The following is a 20,099-nucleotide window of genomic DNA, read 5'->3' as shown; positions in this document are numbered from 1 at the left end:
TAAAAGATACTGCAGTCGACAAGCAAAGAGTAGACTGTCATGTTCTGTGGAAAGGAGTCACCAGTGTACGTGTTGACCTTGCAGGTGGTGGTCGTGTTGCATTGTGCTAGTAATTTATTTTTCTTTTTAATATATATGCCTCTATTTGAACCATTTTCTGTAACGTCACACATTTATATCGCATGGACGTGTGATTTTATGGCCATTTGGTGTGTGTATCAGTGTGTGTCAAGGAGAATTGTTTAACTTCATATACCTTACAGTTGATATTTGAAAAATGACCCGGAAACTTGTCATAGTGAACTGTGTATATTTATTGATTTATTGACCAATGTCCTTGTTTGAGACTTTACTGTGGCGCGTTAATTGAAACTGAAATATTAATGAAGGACGTGATATTTGTGGTATGATGAACACATTTGTTTAATATTAGTGCGTGGAGTGAAGGCGGTGGATGTGTGCCAATATTTTGTTTTGGCGCGTGATTCAACATTACATAGTGGTGGTGTGTGCGTGTGGCATTCCTACCTGGACAGCGATGAGAGACCTTATTGTGTGATAAACAAGAGCAATATTCAATGAATGTGTGGGATAGATTTTTTTTTATTTTGGTGTGAGGGAGGGATTAGATTAAGAAAAAAAAAAAAAAACATTCTGAACAACCAACTTTTATTACCCACTTGTGCAATGGTCTGGTATTGGTACGCCACCATATTTCTTTGTTGACTTTTTTTTCCACACCTTCACAAAACCCGTAGTGTACGTATCAAGGATAGTATAAAGCGGCGGAAAAAATGTCACCAACCCTCCTTATGCTACGGGTGACTCAGGTTTTGGCACAGCTAATGTAAGCGTCCCTTCAGCGGTTCTCGTTTCTCGGCTACCCCATCGGAGCTTTTTCACTCAGCTCATGGGACGTAGGGAATGAATATATGATAACTAAAGGTAACCTAACAAAACCTGACCTCTCACCTGGTAGGCCACCCCCTATGAGGTACAGTACCACAGAGGGCAGGATGGACATGCAAAGTGGGGGCAGCTAGACTGCAGGCACGCCAGTCCCTTTACGTTTTAATTACAAGTGAGTACGGCTGTAATGTATGGACTGAGTTGTGTACCTTATGCAGCAAGTGGTACTGCAATCTTTCATGGATGACATTACTCAACAAATTTGAACAACTAATGACCAAGTGTGGAAATGTAGGGCATTCTTAAAAGCATCCACAGCCTTCAAAGCAACAACACTATCAGGTAATGAGTTCCACACATTAACACACCTCAAACTGAAGAAACATTTATGAAATTCAAGAGAAGAGTGCAAGTGAACCAGTTTGAACCTGTCCCCGAGTGCAAACAGCTGTGGCCAACACAGATAAGTCCTCAGGATAGATGCAAGACTTACAGTGAAATATTGCCCAACATTTAATCATATCAGCCCGAAGTAAACGTCCTTGAACAAAATAGCTATATATACTCCTAACCTAACCACTCTAACCATGCTAATGGTCAGAAGGGTTCTGAGGAAGAAGCATCAGTGGTGTTGCCTCAACTAGGCTGTTTGCTAAGTAAGGTTAGTTTAGGTTGAAGTTTGGGTTAGTTAGTTAGGTTAGTTTGGGTTATCATATTTTCATTCCCACATCCCGTCAGCTGAGTGAAAGAGCTGCGAAAGGGGAGCCGGTGTAGCAGGAAAATTTTCCCCCCTGACTGTAGCCTAGGCTACTGTTCCCCCCCGGGAAAGATGGTCTGGGCTGCTTTTCCCGGGGGGGAATTACAGACACAGGATATATTTCACCCCTCCTGGCCATTTCTCCCTCCCTCACAGAAAAAATCATACCACCATTCTCAAGTCACCTTTTGCAAGTAGTGTAGGCTATTGTATTGTAATTGAGTCAAGTTCGCCGTACATAAGACAGAGTAATGTAACTAATACAGTGGGTATTTAAAAGTAAATGGTAACTCATGTTTTATTTTATCATTTCAAGATTACGAATGGAAGTTAAAATATTAGCATTATTAAAATTCATGATTAAAAGCCTGTCTCCCATCGGAGACCTAAAAATCTGTTATTAGAACATGAAAATGGATTTCCTAGTACAGTATAAAGCTAAAAATCTTTAAATGGAATTTCATTCTGGGTTGGATTACATTTGTAGCAGCTCCACGATGCCATGAAATTTTCTGCAGATTCAAGGCAAGCAGTGTGGTACCACTTGTAGCAAGATTCACACTCCACCACTTCACGTCCATCTGCTGTGATTTCCACACATTCTTGACATACCCATGCTCCAGGAATGTCGTCGTCTTTAGCTTTGATAGTAGCGTGAGGCGTCACAACTGCATCATCATCCATGTATTTGTAAACTGCTTGTAGGTTTTCCTTATTGGTGACAAGAATACCAGGAAGCTTTTCTGGTCTTGTCTCTATTTCTTCTTCTGTTATAGTTTCTCCATCAGTCTCCACTCTTGTAACAACTACCTCATCTACAAACATGAGTAAAATAGTCCTTTCTCTTGCCGAAATACTTCGATTCACTGTATGTTGAGATTGCCCCTGATTTTTCTTGTTCCTCGTGCACTTTTGGTCCTGTTAGTTGTCCACATAAAAGAATCACCTTCTTGTAGAACAACGTGTTTCCCAGGTTCAACCAGCGCGGCCGAGTCAGGTGTTTGTTTTGGTTAGAGAAATAGCATTACCCTTGCCAGGACACTCGAGGTGCTTATTTTTAATTCCTATTGCTGTTTTTCTGTACTATGAAGTAGACCTATGTAATGCTGGACTTTTAACTAGCATAGACACGTTATCTTTATGTCTCCTGTCGTCTGGATTAGTACATTTTCGATCAAGGGTGTGCTGTTTTGGAAATCTGAGATGACCAAATGATACTAATTACCGATTCACTAGAAATTCAACTTGTATACATTTGTCCATGAATACAGTTTGGTTTTACATGTGTTACTACTTTGAAGGAATTATGTAGAAAAATATGTTATATAAGCTCATTGCATCTTTATGTATGTAGAATGACATTGTAGGTATATCTGATATGTCTGATATGAGCGACAAGGGGACAACCTGGTGCTGCCGCCTGGCGGTAACCACTAGTTTCCAAAACTCTCCATTGTTAGGCCGCTTTCACACGTGGCATGGCGGTTGTGTATGTGTATTGGGGGGGGGGGAATATTGGCCATGAAGGGGGAATACTATCCTAGGTCAAAGTTCCCCTTGGGGGAGATTTATCCTGGGCCAGATTTCCCCCTGGGGGAATCTCAGGCAGGGGGAAATAGAGACTGGTACACCGGGAAACGAAGACCGATGAAGACGTCTATATTAGGACATTGCTAAGAATTTCTCCTCAACCAGGTTTATGAATATACCCCAAGCTGGAGCTATTGGAAATGAAATACTTCACACCATGTTTGGGAATAAATCATGTGCTTTACATATTCTAACGCTTTAACCTAGGTGGTGGTGTAGTGGATAAGGTGATGAGCGTGGGATCAGGAAGACGTCCATGTGTAGGTTCGAATCCTACCACATAACTACCGCTTTGAAGCAATGTCATTTGTCGAATGGTTTAAAGTTACCTACATGTCACCATGATATCCAGGTTCCAGGTGGTTACACCAAAGATGCACTTGGTTGGTGATATGGGTACCACTATAAACAAAATTGCCTGTGCCACTATTGGGCGGAAATTGAACAGCGCTTCCCATATCTGCTGTTCAAGTATGCCTGCAGGCACTATAGGCCATAACAAAAAAAGAAAGAAAAAAAAAAGGCTTCACAGTGCTAAGTTCTATCCTTCTCAATAAGGTAAAATTTCTTAACAGGTTACAGTTATGTTTACATTAGAGGTTAGGTTAGAGTGCAAAGCACAGCAGTGGAGCTTAGGTTAGGTTTGGTAAGAAATGTAAAGTGTGGTAGTGATTTGTTTCCCAACATGGCATAAAATGTTTAATTTCCAACAGGCCCTGCTTTGTGTGGCTGATGAGAAATCCTGAGTTACCTGTAGCATTGATGGCTGTTGACCGCCACTTTATGCTATCGTATGATATGTATACTATGGGTTTTGTGAAGGTGTGGAAGGAAATAATGGAAAGGCAAGGAAGCATAGGTATACTGGACTATTGCCCAAACTTGAGCCATCACTTATAATTCGAGAATGTAGTGAAATTCAAGTTTCTAAGTCCAGTGAGCTTTGCACCATTCAGTAGTACATTTTGAAATTATTTTGTTTTGGGTAAAATTCCAACATAACTCCAGCACCATAATTTCCATCTATTTTCTTTTAAACCTTCACAAAATGTTTTGTATATACATTATATAATACATAAGAAATACTACATGTTGGAGGTTAGGTTAGGTAAGATAAATAAGATAATACATGGGCTTGTGGTTCAGTATACACTCTATTAACATACAGGCAACCCCCGCTTAACAAAGGTTCACACAAAGAAATTTCGCTACAACGAAGGTTTAATTTTACCACCATCTGCTCGTTTAATGAACACCAAACTTGCTTTAACGAGGTTTTATCCAGGTAATTTTTTCCAAGTTTGAAAGCACCGCTGTATCACGCAAGCCAACAGGCTTTTGAATATACCAGCTCCTCTCGTGGACAACAGGCACACCACTCACTTCCCCTGTTCAAAACAATAACAGCGTCACTAGCAGCTTGTCTTCCCTCGCTCAACTTACTACCAAAACGCCTTGCAATGTCGCCTAGCATTGCTAAGAAGACCAGGAAGTTTCTTACTCTCGAAGTGAAGCTGGATATTATTCACAGACATGATAGAGGCAAGAGAACTAATAGCATTGCTCGCCACCATCTTGACTCCGTCTACTGTCCCTACTATTTTCAAGTCAGCAGACTATTAAGAAGGCTGGTGAGACTGTATCTTCCTTGCAAGCTAAAAGAACCACCTGAACTCGTGACTCTACAATGGATAAAATGGAAAGCCTTGTGGAAATGGAGTACATAAGTTTTGTATGTGATACAATGATGCACCCTTTGTTTACATTCCACAGGTTGCCAGTTAGTGTCTTTCCTGTTTCACTCTCCCTCCCTTCATAAATTAAAGTTACATACATACATACATTAGTGTACATTATAATGACTTAAATTAAACTGCCTAAATGTTTAACTTCATAATTTTTACTTTCATTAAGCCTTTCACTGTACTATGATGCACTCTCGCTTTGTTTACTCTCAGTGGAAGTTCAAGTCAGTGGTTAAACTTGTTATAATCGGTTCGCTTAACGAAGGGTTTTTTAGGAACATAACCCCGTCGTTAAGCGGGGTTGCCTGTACTGAGCTCTGAAACCCGTGCTTTACCTAACCAAACCACCACTTTTTACTAATGAATTAGGTATATGGATACAAAAGGATTTTGTGACAGTTTAGAAGAAAATAGACAAAAATTAAGGTACCAAAGTTATACTAGACCTTTATATACCTTGTTTTGTTTGTACCTTAGGGTTGGTGTTTATTTTTAATTTTTCTCAATAATTACATATGGTAGTATGCTCACTCTATGTGGTAGTGTACTCACTGCACTTCATGTCCATGAAGTTTTTTCACGCACTGCTTTAAGTTATTGATGCTTTTGAAAATGAACACCGTGCAAAAAAAAGTTAGGTTAGGTTAGTTTTAGGGAATCATGTCAAGATTAGTGAACCCACTCACAGCAGGCTTCACTATTTTTTAAAGAATATTATTGGGTTTGTAATTCTTTACATGGGAATTATTGGGTTCGCTGTTCTTGACATGAACACTTCGGTACTTCAGTACCAAATATTTCAATAATTGATTAAATCTCAAAGCTGCTCTTCACTAGGTAGATAATCTTTATGATCCTTCACCGGTGTAAGAGCTGTTTCCATATATGTACTGGTTTTAATTTCTGTATTTAGATATCCAAGAACAGATCTACTGCACATTCACAGCAGTTGGGAAACCAGTACTTTCAAGGCTTTTGTTTACTAGTTAAACTACATTGGTTAGTTCAGAGGTGAAACCAGACAAGAACAATAGAAATTGTGATTTAAAAAGGCCCATTGAGGTGCTGGTCCCCATGCAAGTTCAAAAGAATTCTAATCAGAAAGTGATTCTGATCTGGGCTAGTGCAGGAGCTGTCATATAGCTACTTTTGTTTTTCTTTTCAATTTTAAATTTTGAGTGAATAATGTATGTATATAATTGCATGTAGTTTTGTGTGAAAGAAGAGTTGTCTTTAGAGGACAGGCTGTGACTTCACCCTTGTGTTTTGAGATGCAGAGGGAAATAAATGTTTAGTGAGGTCACAGCTGGCTTTAATGATAAGTTCACAGCACCCTTCGGAACCAGTGCCATTAGATTTCACTGAGAGTAATTAGGTTAGGTTTATTTGTCAATAAGATTTTATATTTTTATTTTTTATTATTATTATTATTTTTTTTTTTTTAATGGAAACCAAATATCGCATTTCCTTAAATGTCTAAGAAGACATGCGGCCACATTTGTCAAACAAAGGCCTTCTTGTAAATATTTACCTCATGAGTTACTGACAAGGACCAATAGTAAACATTAACTTTTTATTATCTAGAGACAGGTCAGCCCTTTTGGTGTATACTCAGTCATTTATTGACATGGCTAGCAATGAAGAAGGATGTGGTGAAGATCTTCCCATATATTGTGAAGGATATTACTTGTCCTATGGGGATTTTGTAGGAATGTATTACCAGGAGTGTGAAGACTTGGTGAAGCTTTTGATGAAACATGGATTACTACTTGAGAAAAAGTTGTGTGACATTTGTGGGAAGGAGTGCCTTATAAATTTACATAGGAAATAATTTTGGTGTGACAAGACACATACAGTGCCAAAAAGAGAAAAGAAAAATGCAGTTTTATACAGACCGTATATAAAAACGTGTGGTTAGGCAAGAGCATATGGATGTCCAGACAAATATCTGTTTTTTGCAAGATTGCCTTTCCTATAAAGTAGTAAAAGATGAACTTGGATTGACTGGCAAAACCATATGTGACTGGGCAAAGTTTGCTTGTGATGTATTACCATAGTGTCTTGGTCAATTCAACAAGAGGAGAAAATTGGTGGTCCTGGTGAAATTGTTTAAATTGACAAGTCTAAGTTTGAAAAAAGGAAATTTAATGGAAATATGATTTGAAGGGCAGTGGGTGTTGGGTGGCATATGCAGGAACACTCGTTCCTGTTTTCTAGTGTTTGTAAAAAATAGAAATAGAAACACCCTTCTTAGTATAATAAAAATCATATGTTACCAGGTACCACCATTATCAGTGGTTGTTGGAACCTAACAGTGAACCATTCATACAGCTTTGTTGACCTGGTTACTGAAGCACATATCAACACTGTCAAATGCCAGTGGAGGGAGGTGAAGAGAAAAGTGCCAGTATTTGGCTGGAAAAAATCTCAGTATGCAGATTATCTAGCCATGGCAATGTTTAAGATGAGGTATGGGGATGCAAAGAGGTGGTTCCATATCTTCATTACTAAAGCTGCAAAACTTTACCTGCCTCCATTGCCCTGATTCCCTTCACCTCATTGGTAAGGCATAACGGTGTAATTTTTGTGGTGTTTCGTTAGGTTAGATCAGTGTCCTAGCTGGGCGGTCCACGAGGTGTGTAGCCCCCTCAGCTAGCATTCAATATATAGAAATGCAATATATTGAAATATGTATGTACTATAGATAGTGATACATATTTAGATCAGGTCGGAGTTGGTCCACTATTGTAATCAGGGTTGGTGGCAGTCTAGACATCCAAGTTAGGAATGGTCCAAGTTGGGGTGAACCAGGATGGGACCACTTCTTCCCAACCTTGTATTTTTGTTTTTAGTTGATTTCAAATATGTGCGAGGAAATGTAACATGACCAGTAATTAGGCAGGGAAAGGACTAAACTCGGTTATCATTAAATTATACGATATTATATGATGCTTATGACTTTATTATGTAATTACCAGTGAGTGCCATACATGGTACACCTTCCTTTAATTACCAATCACTCTGAGACATATTAACTTTTACACTGATATCCAATCTTTGCTTGACCACTGACATGAAGATTGCAATACACCTAGTCATCTTACATCACCCTTTTTGCCAACAGTTAGAATATCAAGGTTTATCTTCATTCAATTTGAATTGTTTTCCATTCATCTATTCTTTAATAATTTTTATTATTCTATTCAAATGGTGATCAGTGTCCAGTATATTATTCATTGTTAAGTAAAACTACTATCAGCAAAAAGATCGAAAGTCACTCCATGTTCACTCAACATGTTAGAGAAATCAATAGTTTAAGTACAGAATAATATTGGTCCCAGGATACTGCCCTTCTCAGTGAGCAGTTTTCTCTTGTGATACTCCAATAGTCATCAGATCTTTCAACATTGTTTTATGTAGAGTACTACACTGTTAAATGCTGCACTTAAATCTAACACTAGCACACCATTTTTTCCCATATCCATTAATTCAATTAGAGTATTATTAACATTACATAGTGAGTGCTGTTTTAATTGAATGAAATTTTCTATATACAGACTGGTTTCAGGTTAGACATAAGATATTCCATTGAATGGTCTAAGATTACATTTTCTAGTGCTTTACTAGAGATGACAAATTAGAAGCTGGCCTATCTGAGCAAAAACTTTGATGGTTACAAACTTACAATTACCCTTTAATGTTTTTCAAAACTGTCCTATGGTTTCTATCTTTCTCTGTGTAACTTTATCTCAAATTTCCTTTCTGACTTCTATTGCAGTCATGGTAGATGGCCATTGTTCTTCTAAATCTATTAACATTGGTGTTTCTCAGGATTCTGTCCCATCACCCACTCTCTTTCTATTATTCATTAATGGTCTTAACCTTCTTGCCCTATCCACTTCTACGCTGATGATACCACCCTACATCTTTCCACGTCCTTTCAAAGACAACTAACCCTTCAGGAAGTCATCAGATCATGCAGGGACGCTACAGAACGCCTTACTTCTGATATTTTTAAGATATCTGATTGGGGCAGAGAAAACCTAATACTAGTGTTCAGTGCCTCAAAAACTCAATTCTTCCATCTATCAACTCGACATAACCTTCCAGACAACTATCCCCTTTTCACTCAACTGTCTCCCTCTTATACACTGAATATCCTCTGTTTGTCCTTTACTCATAATCTTGACTGGAAACTTCACATCTCATCTCTTGCTGAAACAGCTTCTATGTAGTTAGGCATTCTGAGGCATCTCTGCCAGTTTTTCTTGCCCATTCAACTGCTAATCATGTACAAAGGTCTTATCTGTCCTTGTATGGAGTACTCTTCTCATGTTTGGGGGTGTTCCACCCATACAGTTTTATTGGATAGGGTAGAATCAAGAGCTTTTTGTCACATCAACTCCTCTCCTCTCACTGGCTGTCTTCAGCCTCTTTCTCACCGCCGGAATGTTGTATCCCTTTCTATCTTTTATCGCTATTTTCATGGTAACTGCTCTATTGATCTTGCAAACTACATGCCTCCCATCCTCCTGCAGCCTCGCTGCACAAGGCTTTCTTCTTCCTCTCACCCCTATTCTGTCCAACTCTAATGCAAGAGCTAACCAGTACTCTCAATCATTCATACCTTTATTTGGTAAACTGGAACCCCCTGCCTGCCTCTGTATTTCCATCTTCCTATGACTTGACATTTTTAGAAGGAAGTTTCAAAACATTTGTCCCTGTCTTTTGCTTAATTGTTTACTGATCTTTTAGGAAACTTGCATTTGAGTGGGCCTTTTTTTTTTTTTTTTTTTTTTTTTTTTTTTTTTTGCATAGAAATAGAAGGAATAAAAAGAACAGAGTAGATTAAGTATTTTGGAATAACAAATACCATTATCAAAAATTACTTAAATTATGATAAACAAAGCACAGAGAATGGTAAATAACTGAAAAAAAAGCTGTAATAAGTTACTGAGAAAATCTGTTGTAAGAACATTTTATTGCCATCAGTTCTCTATGGTATCAATATTATTAAGCTCACTGAAGATGAAAAAGGAGGATAATCAGATGAAAAATGTAGTGTATAGGAAAATCTTGGGGGTGTCAAATTATACCCCAAACTGTACCCTCAGAGGAGAGATTGAAGGATCCTTAATGAAATTACAGATAATGAATGAAAGAATTCATTACATAAGAAGAATTGAATATGAAAGAATTTTAGAAAGAATTAATTTAATGCAAAGTACATAATGGATTAAATCAACCAAAAGATATATGTGAGACTAATATAAGTTTTAAGGATATAACAGTGCAGACTAAAGATTTGGAAACTGTTATGAAAGAATGGGACACACGAAAATGAGAAGTACAAAGACAACACTGGCAATATAAAATTATAAAGCACAGAAGAAAGAAATCAGGGAAGAAATGGTTTATAACAGCATAAAGTTATATAAATCAAGAACAAACTGCATCCCTCTTCAAGACAGGAAACAACACAGTAATGAGGACACACTGGCCACCATGGTACAGTGGAACCATGCGTGCTTTGGGATCCTAGAGGTCTCCAAGCGCACGGGTTCGAATCCTGTCCACGGTCTGAGTGTAGGTTGGGCTTCCTCACTTGGGGCAACGGTTTCCTAGCGGGTGGGCTTTAAGATAGGAGGTACCCTAAAAAGTATCCCCTTTAGCCCATAAACTCCCGTGAAAAGCCCACATGGTATAAAAAAAAAAAATGTAACTTAGAGGATGAAAATTTAGACCACTTCGTATCAGAATGTCCAAAATTTGATGAAGAAAGGACAAACACAAGAAGACTACAGCTACCATATAAAGAAAATAAACAAAATAACAGGGGAATATGTTAGAAAAAAAAGGAAGAAATTGAAGAGGAAAGAGAAATGTCATGAAATGTGAAAACTAGTTAATCCTACATAGTTGAACAAATTCATTCAGCCAACCAGCAACACACACACACACACACACACACACACACACACACACACACACACACAGAAATTATATTTAGGTTATTTTTGACATTTACAGATGAAGTCACTGATCTACATGTGATCTGATCTGAGTGGCAATGGTGCTGGGGGCATTTTATCACTATTCAAAGTGTAGGAGATAGTGCCCAAGCTAAAGTATTTTCATATGTTCAAGCCTAGTCTTGAAACTTACTCATACCTTCTTATACAATGTACCAATAAGTATGTGTACACACTATGGCCAAACACAATGTTCTTGCTTTATTTAGCATCATGGTTGAAATATTTTTGTTTCTTGTTTAGTTGAGAGGGGAATTTTAATTTTTCTCCTTTTGTATTGTTATGAAGAGATCTGCTGAAAATAAGGTGTAAGACTTCCAAGCACTGGTTCAGAGAGGAGGAAGAAGACTGCCACTAGGAAAGATGTCGGTGCGTAGTGGGCGTGTGGTCAAGACAGTGCGAACCCTCACTCGGCCAGCACCTGAGGCGTCCTGTGCCTTCACCACCTATAACTGCAGTCTGGTGGGTAGTTGATGAAGTTCTTGCTTAACTAGCTGGCTCAAGTATATTTTTGGTAGTCTTCCTTACCCTCCTTTTCACTAATTAGCTTTGGGAATTGTGTAAATAACATTTATCCCATAGTTTACCATTTAGAGTTAACCATGTACTATATTCCATAACTCTTGGTATCCTGATTCCACATCTAAGACCATCATTATCCTAATTGTACTTTTACAACAAAGTATTGTAATTTATACCTTAAGTTGTTAATTACAGCTATCGTGGTTTGCTCATGCAGACAAGTTTTATTTTTATTTATTTATTCATTCATTTTTTTTATGAAGGGAAGAGAGCCAGTCAAGGGCAAAAAAAAGGAAAAGATTAAAAAGAAGGCCCACTTGAGTGCTGGCTCTCTACAAAGGGAAAAATGCCAGCCAAAATTAGGGAGCAAATGCCTCAATACCTCCCTCTTAAAAGAAGACAAGTCTTTGGAATTCAGAAATACAGATGCAGGGAGGGGTTCCAAAGTTTACCAGTGAAAGGTATGAATGATTGAGAGTACTGGTTAACTCTTGCATTAGAGAGTTTGAGAGAATAGGGATGAGAAGAAGAAGAAAGCCTTGTGCAGCGAGGCCGCAGGAGGAGGGGGAGGCATGCAGTTAGCAAGATCAGTTGAACAGTTAGCATGAAAATAGTGATAAAAGCTAGAAAGAGATTTAACATTTTGGCGGTGAGAAAAGAGGCTGAAGACAGTTAGTCAGAGGAGGGAAGTTGATGAGACGAAAAGCTTTTGATTCCACCCTATCTAGTAAAACTGTGTGACTGGAACCCCCAAACATGAAGAGTACTCCATACAGGGACCGATAAGGCCCGTATTACAGAATAAGCAGTTGGAGGGGCGAGAAAAACTGGCGGAGACGCCTCAGAACACCTAATTTCATAGAAGCTGTTTTAGCAAGAGATGAGATGTGAAGTTTCCAGTTAAGATTATGAGTAAAGGACAGACCGAGGATATTCATTGTGGAAGAGGAGACAGTTGAGTGTCATTGAAGAAGAGGGATAGTTGTCTGGAAGGTTGTGTCGAGTTGATAGATGGAGAAATTGAGTTTTTGAGGCATTGAAAACTACTAGATTTTCTCTGCCCCAATCGGAAATCTTAGAAAGATCGGAAGTCAGGCGTTCTGTGGCGTCCCTGCGTGATCTGTTGACTTCCTGAAGGGTTGGTCATCTCTGAAAGGACGTGGAAAGATGTAGGGTGGTATCATCAGCGTAGGAGTGGATAGGGCAAGAAGTTTGGTTAAGGTCATTAATGAATAATAGAAAGAGAGTGGGTGACAGGACAGAACCCTGAGGAACACCACTATTAATAGATTTAGGAGAAGAACAGTGGCCGTCTACCACAGCAGCAATAGAGCGGTCGGAAAGGAAACTTGAGATAAAGTTGCAGAGAGAAGGATAGAAGCCGTAGGAGGGCAGTTTTGAAATCAAAGCTTTATGCCAGACTCTATCAAAAGCTTTTGATATGTCTAACGCTACAGCAAAAGTTTCACCGAAATCTCTAAAAGAGGATGACCAAGACTCAGTAAGGAAAGCCAGAAGATCACCAGTAGAGCGACCTTGACGGAAGCCATACTGGCGATCAGACAGAAGATTGTGAAGTGACAGATGTTTGAGAATCTTCCTATTCAGGATAGATTAAAAAACTTTAGACAAGCAAGAGATTAAAGCTATAGGACGGTAGTTTGAGGGGTTAGAACGGTCACCCTTTTTAGGAACAGGCTGAATGTAGGCAAACTTCCAGCAGGAAGGAAAGGTAGAAGTCGATAGACAAAGTTGAAAGAGTTTGGCCAGGCAAGGTGCAAACTCGGAAGCACAGTTTTTGAGAACAGTAGGAGGGACCCCATCAGGACCATAAATCTTCCAAGGATTTAGGCCAGTGAAGGCATGGAAAACGTCACTATGAAGAATCTTCTTTCATTTGCATATTTATTATTCTATTGATTGATATTTCTTGCTGCCATTTCTTTGATTAGTTACTCTTATTTGAAATGAACAGTTGCCCTGCTCCTTATATATATTTATATATATATATATATATATATATATATATATATATATATATATATATATATATATATATATATATATATATATATATATATATATATATATATATATATATATATATATATATATATATATATATATATATATATATATATATATATATATATATATATATATATATATATATATATATATATATATATATATATATATATATATATACATACATACATACATACATACAGGCAAACCCTGCTTAACGAAGGGGTTACGCTTCTAAAATACCCTTCGCTAAGCGAAACTTTGTTAAGCGAACCGATTATAACAAGTTTAACCCCTGACTTGAACTTCCATTGAGAGTAAACAAAGTGAGAGTGCATCATAGTACAGTGAAAGGCTTAATGAAAGTAAAATTTATGAAGTTAAACATTTAGGCAGTTTAATTTAAGTCATTATAATGTACACTAATGTATGTATGTACGTACGAACTTTATAATGTTGATCTTAAATTTATGAAGGGAGGGAGAGTGAAACGGGAAAGACACTAACTGGCAACCTGTGGAATGTAAACAAAGGGTGCATCATTGTATCACATACAAAACTTATGTATCACATTTCCACAAGGCTTTCCATTTTATCCATTGTAGAGTCACGAGTTCAGGTGGTTCTTTTAGCTTGCAAGGAAGATACGGTCTCACCAGCCTTCTTAATAGAGTCTGCTGACTTGAAAATAGTAGAGACAGTAGACGGAGTCAAGATGGTGGCGAGCAATGCTATTAGTTTTCTTGCCTCTAACGTGTCTGTGAATAATATCCAGATTCACTTTGAGAGTTAGAGACTTCCTGGTCTTCTTAGCTGGTGTATTCAAAAGCCTGTCGGCTTGCGTGATACGGCGGTGCTTTCAAACTTGGAAAAAATTACCTGGATAAAACTTCGTTATAGCGAGTTTGGTGTTAGAAAGCGAGCAGATGGTAGTAAAAAAACCTTCGTTGTGGCGAAATTTCGTTGTGTGAACCTTCGTTAAACGGGATTGCCTGTATATATATATATATATATATATATATATATATATATATATATATATATATATATATATATGTGTGAATTTTAAGCGGGGTTGCCTGAATATATATATATATATATATATATATATATATATATATATATATATATATATATATATATATATATATATATACAGGCAACCCCCGTTTAACGAAGGTTCACACAACAAATTTCGCTACAATGAAGGTTTCATTTTACTACCATCTGCTCGTTTAACAAACACCAAACTCGCTTTAACGAAGTTTTATCCAGGTAATTTTTTTCCAAATTTGAAAGCCCCACCATATCATGCAAGCTGACAGGCTTTTGAATACACCAGGAGCTGCTGGTACTAAGGCCTGCCTCAGGAAAAATCCTGGGACCCCTATAGAATAAAGATCAAGATCAAGATCAAGCCTCTCGTGGACAACATGCGCAACATTCACTCCCCAGTCAAAACATAACAGCGTCAGCAGCAGCTTGTCTTCCCTAGCTCAACTTACCACCAAAATGCCCTGCAATTGGCCTAGTGTTTGTAAGAAGACCAGGAAGTCTCTTACTCTCCAAATGAAGCTAGATATTATTCACAGACGAGAGGCCAGAAAACTATAGCAGTGCTGGCCACTATCTTGACTCCATATTATACTGTCTCTATTTTCAAGTCAGCAGACTCTATTAAGAAGGCTGGTGAGACCGTATCTTCCTTGCAAGCTAAAAGAACCACCTGAACTCGTGACTCTACAATGGATAAAATGGAAAGCCTTGTGGAAATGTGGTACATAAGTTTTGTATGCAGTACAATGATGCGCACTTTGTTTACATTCCACAGGTTGCTGGTTAGTGTCTTTCCCGTTTCACTCTTCCTCCCTTCATAAAGTTAAGATCATCAACATTATAAAGTTACATACATACATACATTAGTGTACATTATAATGACTTAAATTAAACTACCTAAATGTTTAACTTCATAAATTTTACTTTCATTAAACCTTTTACTGTACTATGATGCACTCTCACTTTGCTTACTCTCAATGGAAGTTCAAATCAGGGGTAAAACTTGTTATAATCGGTTAAACAACGAAGTTTTGCTTAACGAAGTGTTTTTAGGAACGTAACCCCTTCGTTAAACGGGGGTTGCCTGTATATATATATATATATATATATATATATATATATATATATATATATATATATATATATATATATATACATACAAACATACATACATACTACCATGTAAATATCCATAGTTACAATGAGTTACTGTAGCTAATGCCACTTTTGTCTTCTGCAGCCAAGACTTGATGGTTTTGAGTACTGTACTCGTCACATCCTGGAGGACAAGAGTGCTCCTTTCCGCCAGTGTAATTATATCTTCACCAGCACTGGTAAGCGATGCCTGCGTCCAGCACCAACCAGCGACAGGAAGGAGGGGTGAGTGTGTGTGTGTGTGTATGTGTATACTTTGAAAAATGGTGCTGTATTAGTACATATAGTTAAAGGTTTGCTGTAATTACAAATAATTTTTTAGATTATATTTAGACCATGGAAAACTTAATTTTGTTATAATTCTGCAATCTTCAGTTGTATTTATGATTTAGGTGTGCTATATACTGATTATGTGCATTTTCTGTTGTCATGCAAATTAAATGTTCAGTCTACAACAAAATATCAAATGTGCAGCTCTCATCTATAATAAAATAGTATGTTATTTAGTTATGATGTTTGCAGGATGAGAAAGTACATGTTTCTGAGGAGTGTATTTACAGGTACTGTTTGGAGCATTCCCGGCGTTCACTGGTGGTGCGGCAGCGGGCGGCACGAAAAACCTGTCCTCGTCAGACCCCAGAGACCCTCCTGTCCATGCTGAGTCACCACCAGATGGACGCCCACACTGCAGGCCAGAATGGTACGCTTAGCAGTCTCTTCTGTGAAACCTTATAGCAACACCTTGTCTTGAATTAGTATAATTTCACTCAAAATAGAATGTGGGAAAATGAAATATCTTAATTGTTCAAATAGAAGGAAAAGAGAAATGTTATTATATCTTCCATTAGGTGATTTTGGAGCTTGTTGAAGTTTCAAGTTTCATTAAGTTTCTCTGGTATGGAGTGATTTCTTTGTTCTTTTAAGATTGTACCTGCAATTCGTCTATAAACTAGAGGTGAAATAAAGTTGACATTTTTAACCTGATTTAGCTGAAGTACAAAGTTATAATCATTGCATATGAAATAGTTTTTTTGAAAAAAATACAAATTCACAGCCTTTGAATGTTGCAGCCATTTGAATTTTGTGCTCATTCTTGAACCAACAAGTTTGCTAATTTTATTTATGTTGCAGCCATTCCTGATCCAGCCAGTGTGCCTGGCCTTGCATCATCCGTCCTGGAGTACGCTAGTGACACAGACAGTGAGGAGGAGACTGTAACGTTCCCCCAGGACTCCTTCCCACGTCGTGAAGCTGACAGTGAGCTGGACTCTGCTGACTCAGATGTAGATCCTCTGGAACATGCTGAAGTGTTCACTACTGAGGAAATTACAAGAATATATCTAGAAAAACTGCAGAAACTAAAGGTGTTTATAGAGATATGTTAATTATTCATTCTATCTATCTGTATTTTATTAGTAAATGTTGGTTTATTAAGCTTGGACCTTACTGGAAAATTAAGTTGTAAAATATAGTGCCATAGATAACCTTCACCACCTTACTAGTTTACTAATGATTTTGGTTTGGAATATTGTTTGTTAGTGCACATTGTCACTACATTCAAAACATTCATTTGTAATATTTTCTGATCTACAATTGGCATGTTGTAAATTTCCTGTTTATGTATTTTTGTTTCCATTTGTTTGATTATTTTTTTTTTAGTTGGATATTATTTATGGCAAAATCTGGAACTGAATTGAGTTTAGATATGCGACTTTTGCCTCATGATGCCCTATTAATGGATGGGATTTATCTGATTTGCAATGGTTTGTAAGAACCTGTACTTGGAATTTTATTGATCCTGAGAACCAGTTATTACCTTAAATCAGGGCTTCTCATTTTTTCCCCCATGGACACCTTTTACTTATAACTTATTTTGGTAGTCTCCATATAGATCTGTTACTGGCTTTTGATAGTAAAAAACCCAACTAAAACCAACAGTCTTCTGTAATAGTCCATTATTTTGCCTTGATTAATTCTTACCACTAAGCTACTTACCCATGTGGGGCAGTTATAGTTGTCCATATTGAAGTAAGAGAACCGGTTCTTGTAGTTTTTAATCCCATAGACTATTTTTGGTAGGTGATAAATATTACACACACACACACACACACACACACACACACACACACACACACACACACACACACACACACACACACACACACACACACACACACACACACACGTGTAGTGGTTGCACGCTTGACTCTGTCGAGGGCGGGTTTGAGTCCCGGGGCGGCGAGGCAAATGGGCAAGCCTCTTAATGTGTGGCCCCTGTTCACCTAGCAGTAAATAGGTATGGGATGTAACTGGAGGGGTTGTGGCCTCGCTTTCCCGGTGTGTGGAGTATGTTGTGGTCTCAGTCCTACACGAAGATTGGTCTATGAGCTCTGAGCTCGCTCCATGATGGGGAAGACTGGCTGGGTGACCAGCAGGTGACCGAGGTGAATTAGACACACACACACACACACACATACAAGCTTGAAATAAAAGAGTTGATGACGGAATTAGATGAGAAGGCAATGGGACCAGATGAAGTCTCAGGCAGAATATTAAAAGAATGTAGAGAAGAACTAGCAAGTCCTATATACAACATCATAAAATGCTCAATAGAAAATGGAACAGTACCAGTAGAATGGAAAAGAGCTGAGGTGCTTCCCATATATAAGAGTGGAAGGAAGGAAGAACCTTTAAATTACAGACCGGTATTGCTAACTAGTGTAATATGCAAGATGTGTGAAAGAGTAATAAAGAAACAATAGATTGAGTCTCTTGAAGACTAACAAATTATTATCAAATAGCCAATTTGGTTTTAGAAAAGGTCTGTCGTGTGTAACAAATTTATTGAGTTTCTACTCTAGAATAGTTGATAAAGTACAAGAGAGAGAGGGATGGATTGACTGTATTTGTTTAGATTTAGAAAAGGCGTTTGATAAAGTGCCACATGAAAGATTACTATAGAAGTTAGAGGAGAAGGGTGGCTTAAAAGGAAGCACATTGAGATGGATGGAAAATTACTTGAGGGGAACAGAAATAAGGACGGTAGTTAAAGATATGAAGTCCAAGTGGAGAGCAGTAGACAGCGGAGTGCCACAGGGATCAGTATTGGCGCCAATACTTTTTCTCATATATATATAAACGACATGCCAGAGGGAGTGAACAGCTACATAAATCTGTTCGCAGATGATGCGAAACTGCAGAGTCATAAAACAAAAAGGGGATTGTGAAATACTGCAGGAAGAGTTAAACAAGATCTGGAAATGGAGTAAAAAATGGGAGATGGAATTCAGTGTGGACAAAAGCCATGTCATGGAAATGGGAAAAAGTGAAAGACGACCAGTGGGAATCTATAAGATGGGAGATTGAGTAGAACTAGAAAAAGTAAAAAAGGAAAAGGACTTGGGAGTGAAGATGGAAGAAAACAATCAACCGGTAAGCCATATTGATAGAATTTTCAGAGACAATTTGTTAAGGAATATTGGATTAGCATTTCACTACATGGACAAAGAAATGATGAAGAAATTGATAAGTACTAAAATAAGACCCAGATTGGAATATGCAGGAGTTCTGTGGACCCCCATTAAAAAGAAACACAAAGAAATTGGAGAGACTACAAAAAATGGCTACAAGAATGGTTCCAGAATTTAAAGGGATGACATATAAGGAGAGACTAAAAGCTATGGATCTACCAACCCTGGAACAGAGAAGAGAGAGAGGGGATCTGATACAAGTTTATAAATTGATTAACGGAATGGATCAAGTGGATAATGAGAAACTAATCCTGAGAGAAGAATATGACATTAGAAGCACAAGATCACATAATAAGAAACTAAGCAATGGAAGATGTCTGAGAGATGTTAAAGAATATAGCTTCCCTCAAAGATGTGTTGAGACTTGGAACAGTTTGAGTGAGGAAGTGGTGTCAGCAACGAGTGTGCATACTTTTAAAGAAAAATTGGATAAATGTAGATATGGAGACAGGGCCACACAAGCATAAAGCCCAGACCCTGTAAAACTACAACTAGGTAAATACACACACACACACACACACACACACATAGTGTAGTGGTTAGCACACTCGACTTAGAGCTGAGAAAGCTTGGGTTTGTGTCGTGTCCCTGGCACTGTGAGGCAACTAGGCTCGATGCGTAACTACTGTTCACCCAGCATTAAGTAGATATGGGATGTAACTTGAGAGGTTGTGGCCTCACTGTTCCAGGGTGTGGTGTGGTCTCAGTCCTATCTGAAGATTGGTCAGTATGAGCTCAGCTCTTTTTGCTGGGGAATGGTTGGCTGGGTGATCAG

At 38.0% G+C, this 20,099-nt stretch overlaps 1 protein-coding gene across 4 annotated transcripts in view; it reads left to right on the top strand.

Annotated features, from left to right (window-relative positions):
* Window positions 1-42: 42 nt before the first annotated feature.
* Window positions 43-20,099, top strand: part of LOC123515672 (KAT8 regulatory NSL complex subunit 2-like) — a 39,965-nt gene continuing 19,908 nt past the window's right edge. The window contains exons 1-5 of one of the 4 annotated variants that reach the window (XM_045274497.1): window positions 43-109; window positions 11,322-11,495; window positions 15,880-16,019; window positions 16,355-16,494; window positions 16,926-17,158. In XM_045274497.1, the coding sequence (XP_045130432.1) occupies window positions 11,397-11,495; window positions 15,880-16,019; window positions 16,355-16,494; window positions 16,926-17,158 (612 nt within the window). In that variant the 5' untranslated portion in view covers window positions 43-109; window positions 11,322-11,396. Of the gene's footprint in view, window positions 110-679; window positions 1,082-7,305; window positions 7,564-11,321; window positions 11,496-15,879; window positions 16,020-16,354; window positions 16,495-16,925; window positions 17,159-20,099 lie in introns of those variants that run through there. The other 3 variants (XM_045274500.1, XM_045274498.1, XM_045274499.1) reach the window with 3 other exon arrangements.

This window comes from Portunus trituberculatus, chromosome 39 (genome assembly GCF_017591435.1).
Source record: "Portunus trituberculatus isolate SZX2019 chromosome 39, ASM1759143v1, whole genome shotgun sequence".
Lineage (NCBI taxonomy): Eukaryota > Metazoa > Arthropoda > Malacostraca > Decapoda > Portunidae > Portunus > Portunus trituberculatus.
This window is presented reverse-complemented; position numbering and strand designations above follow the sequence as displayed.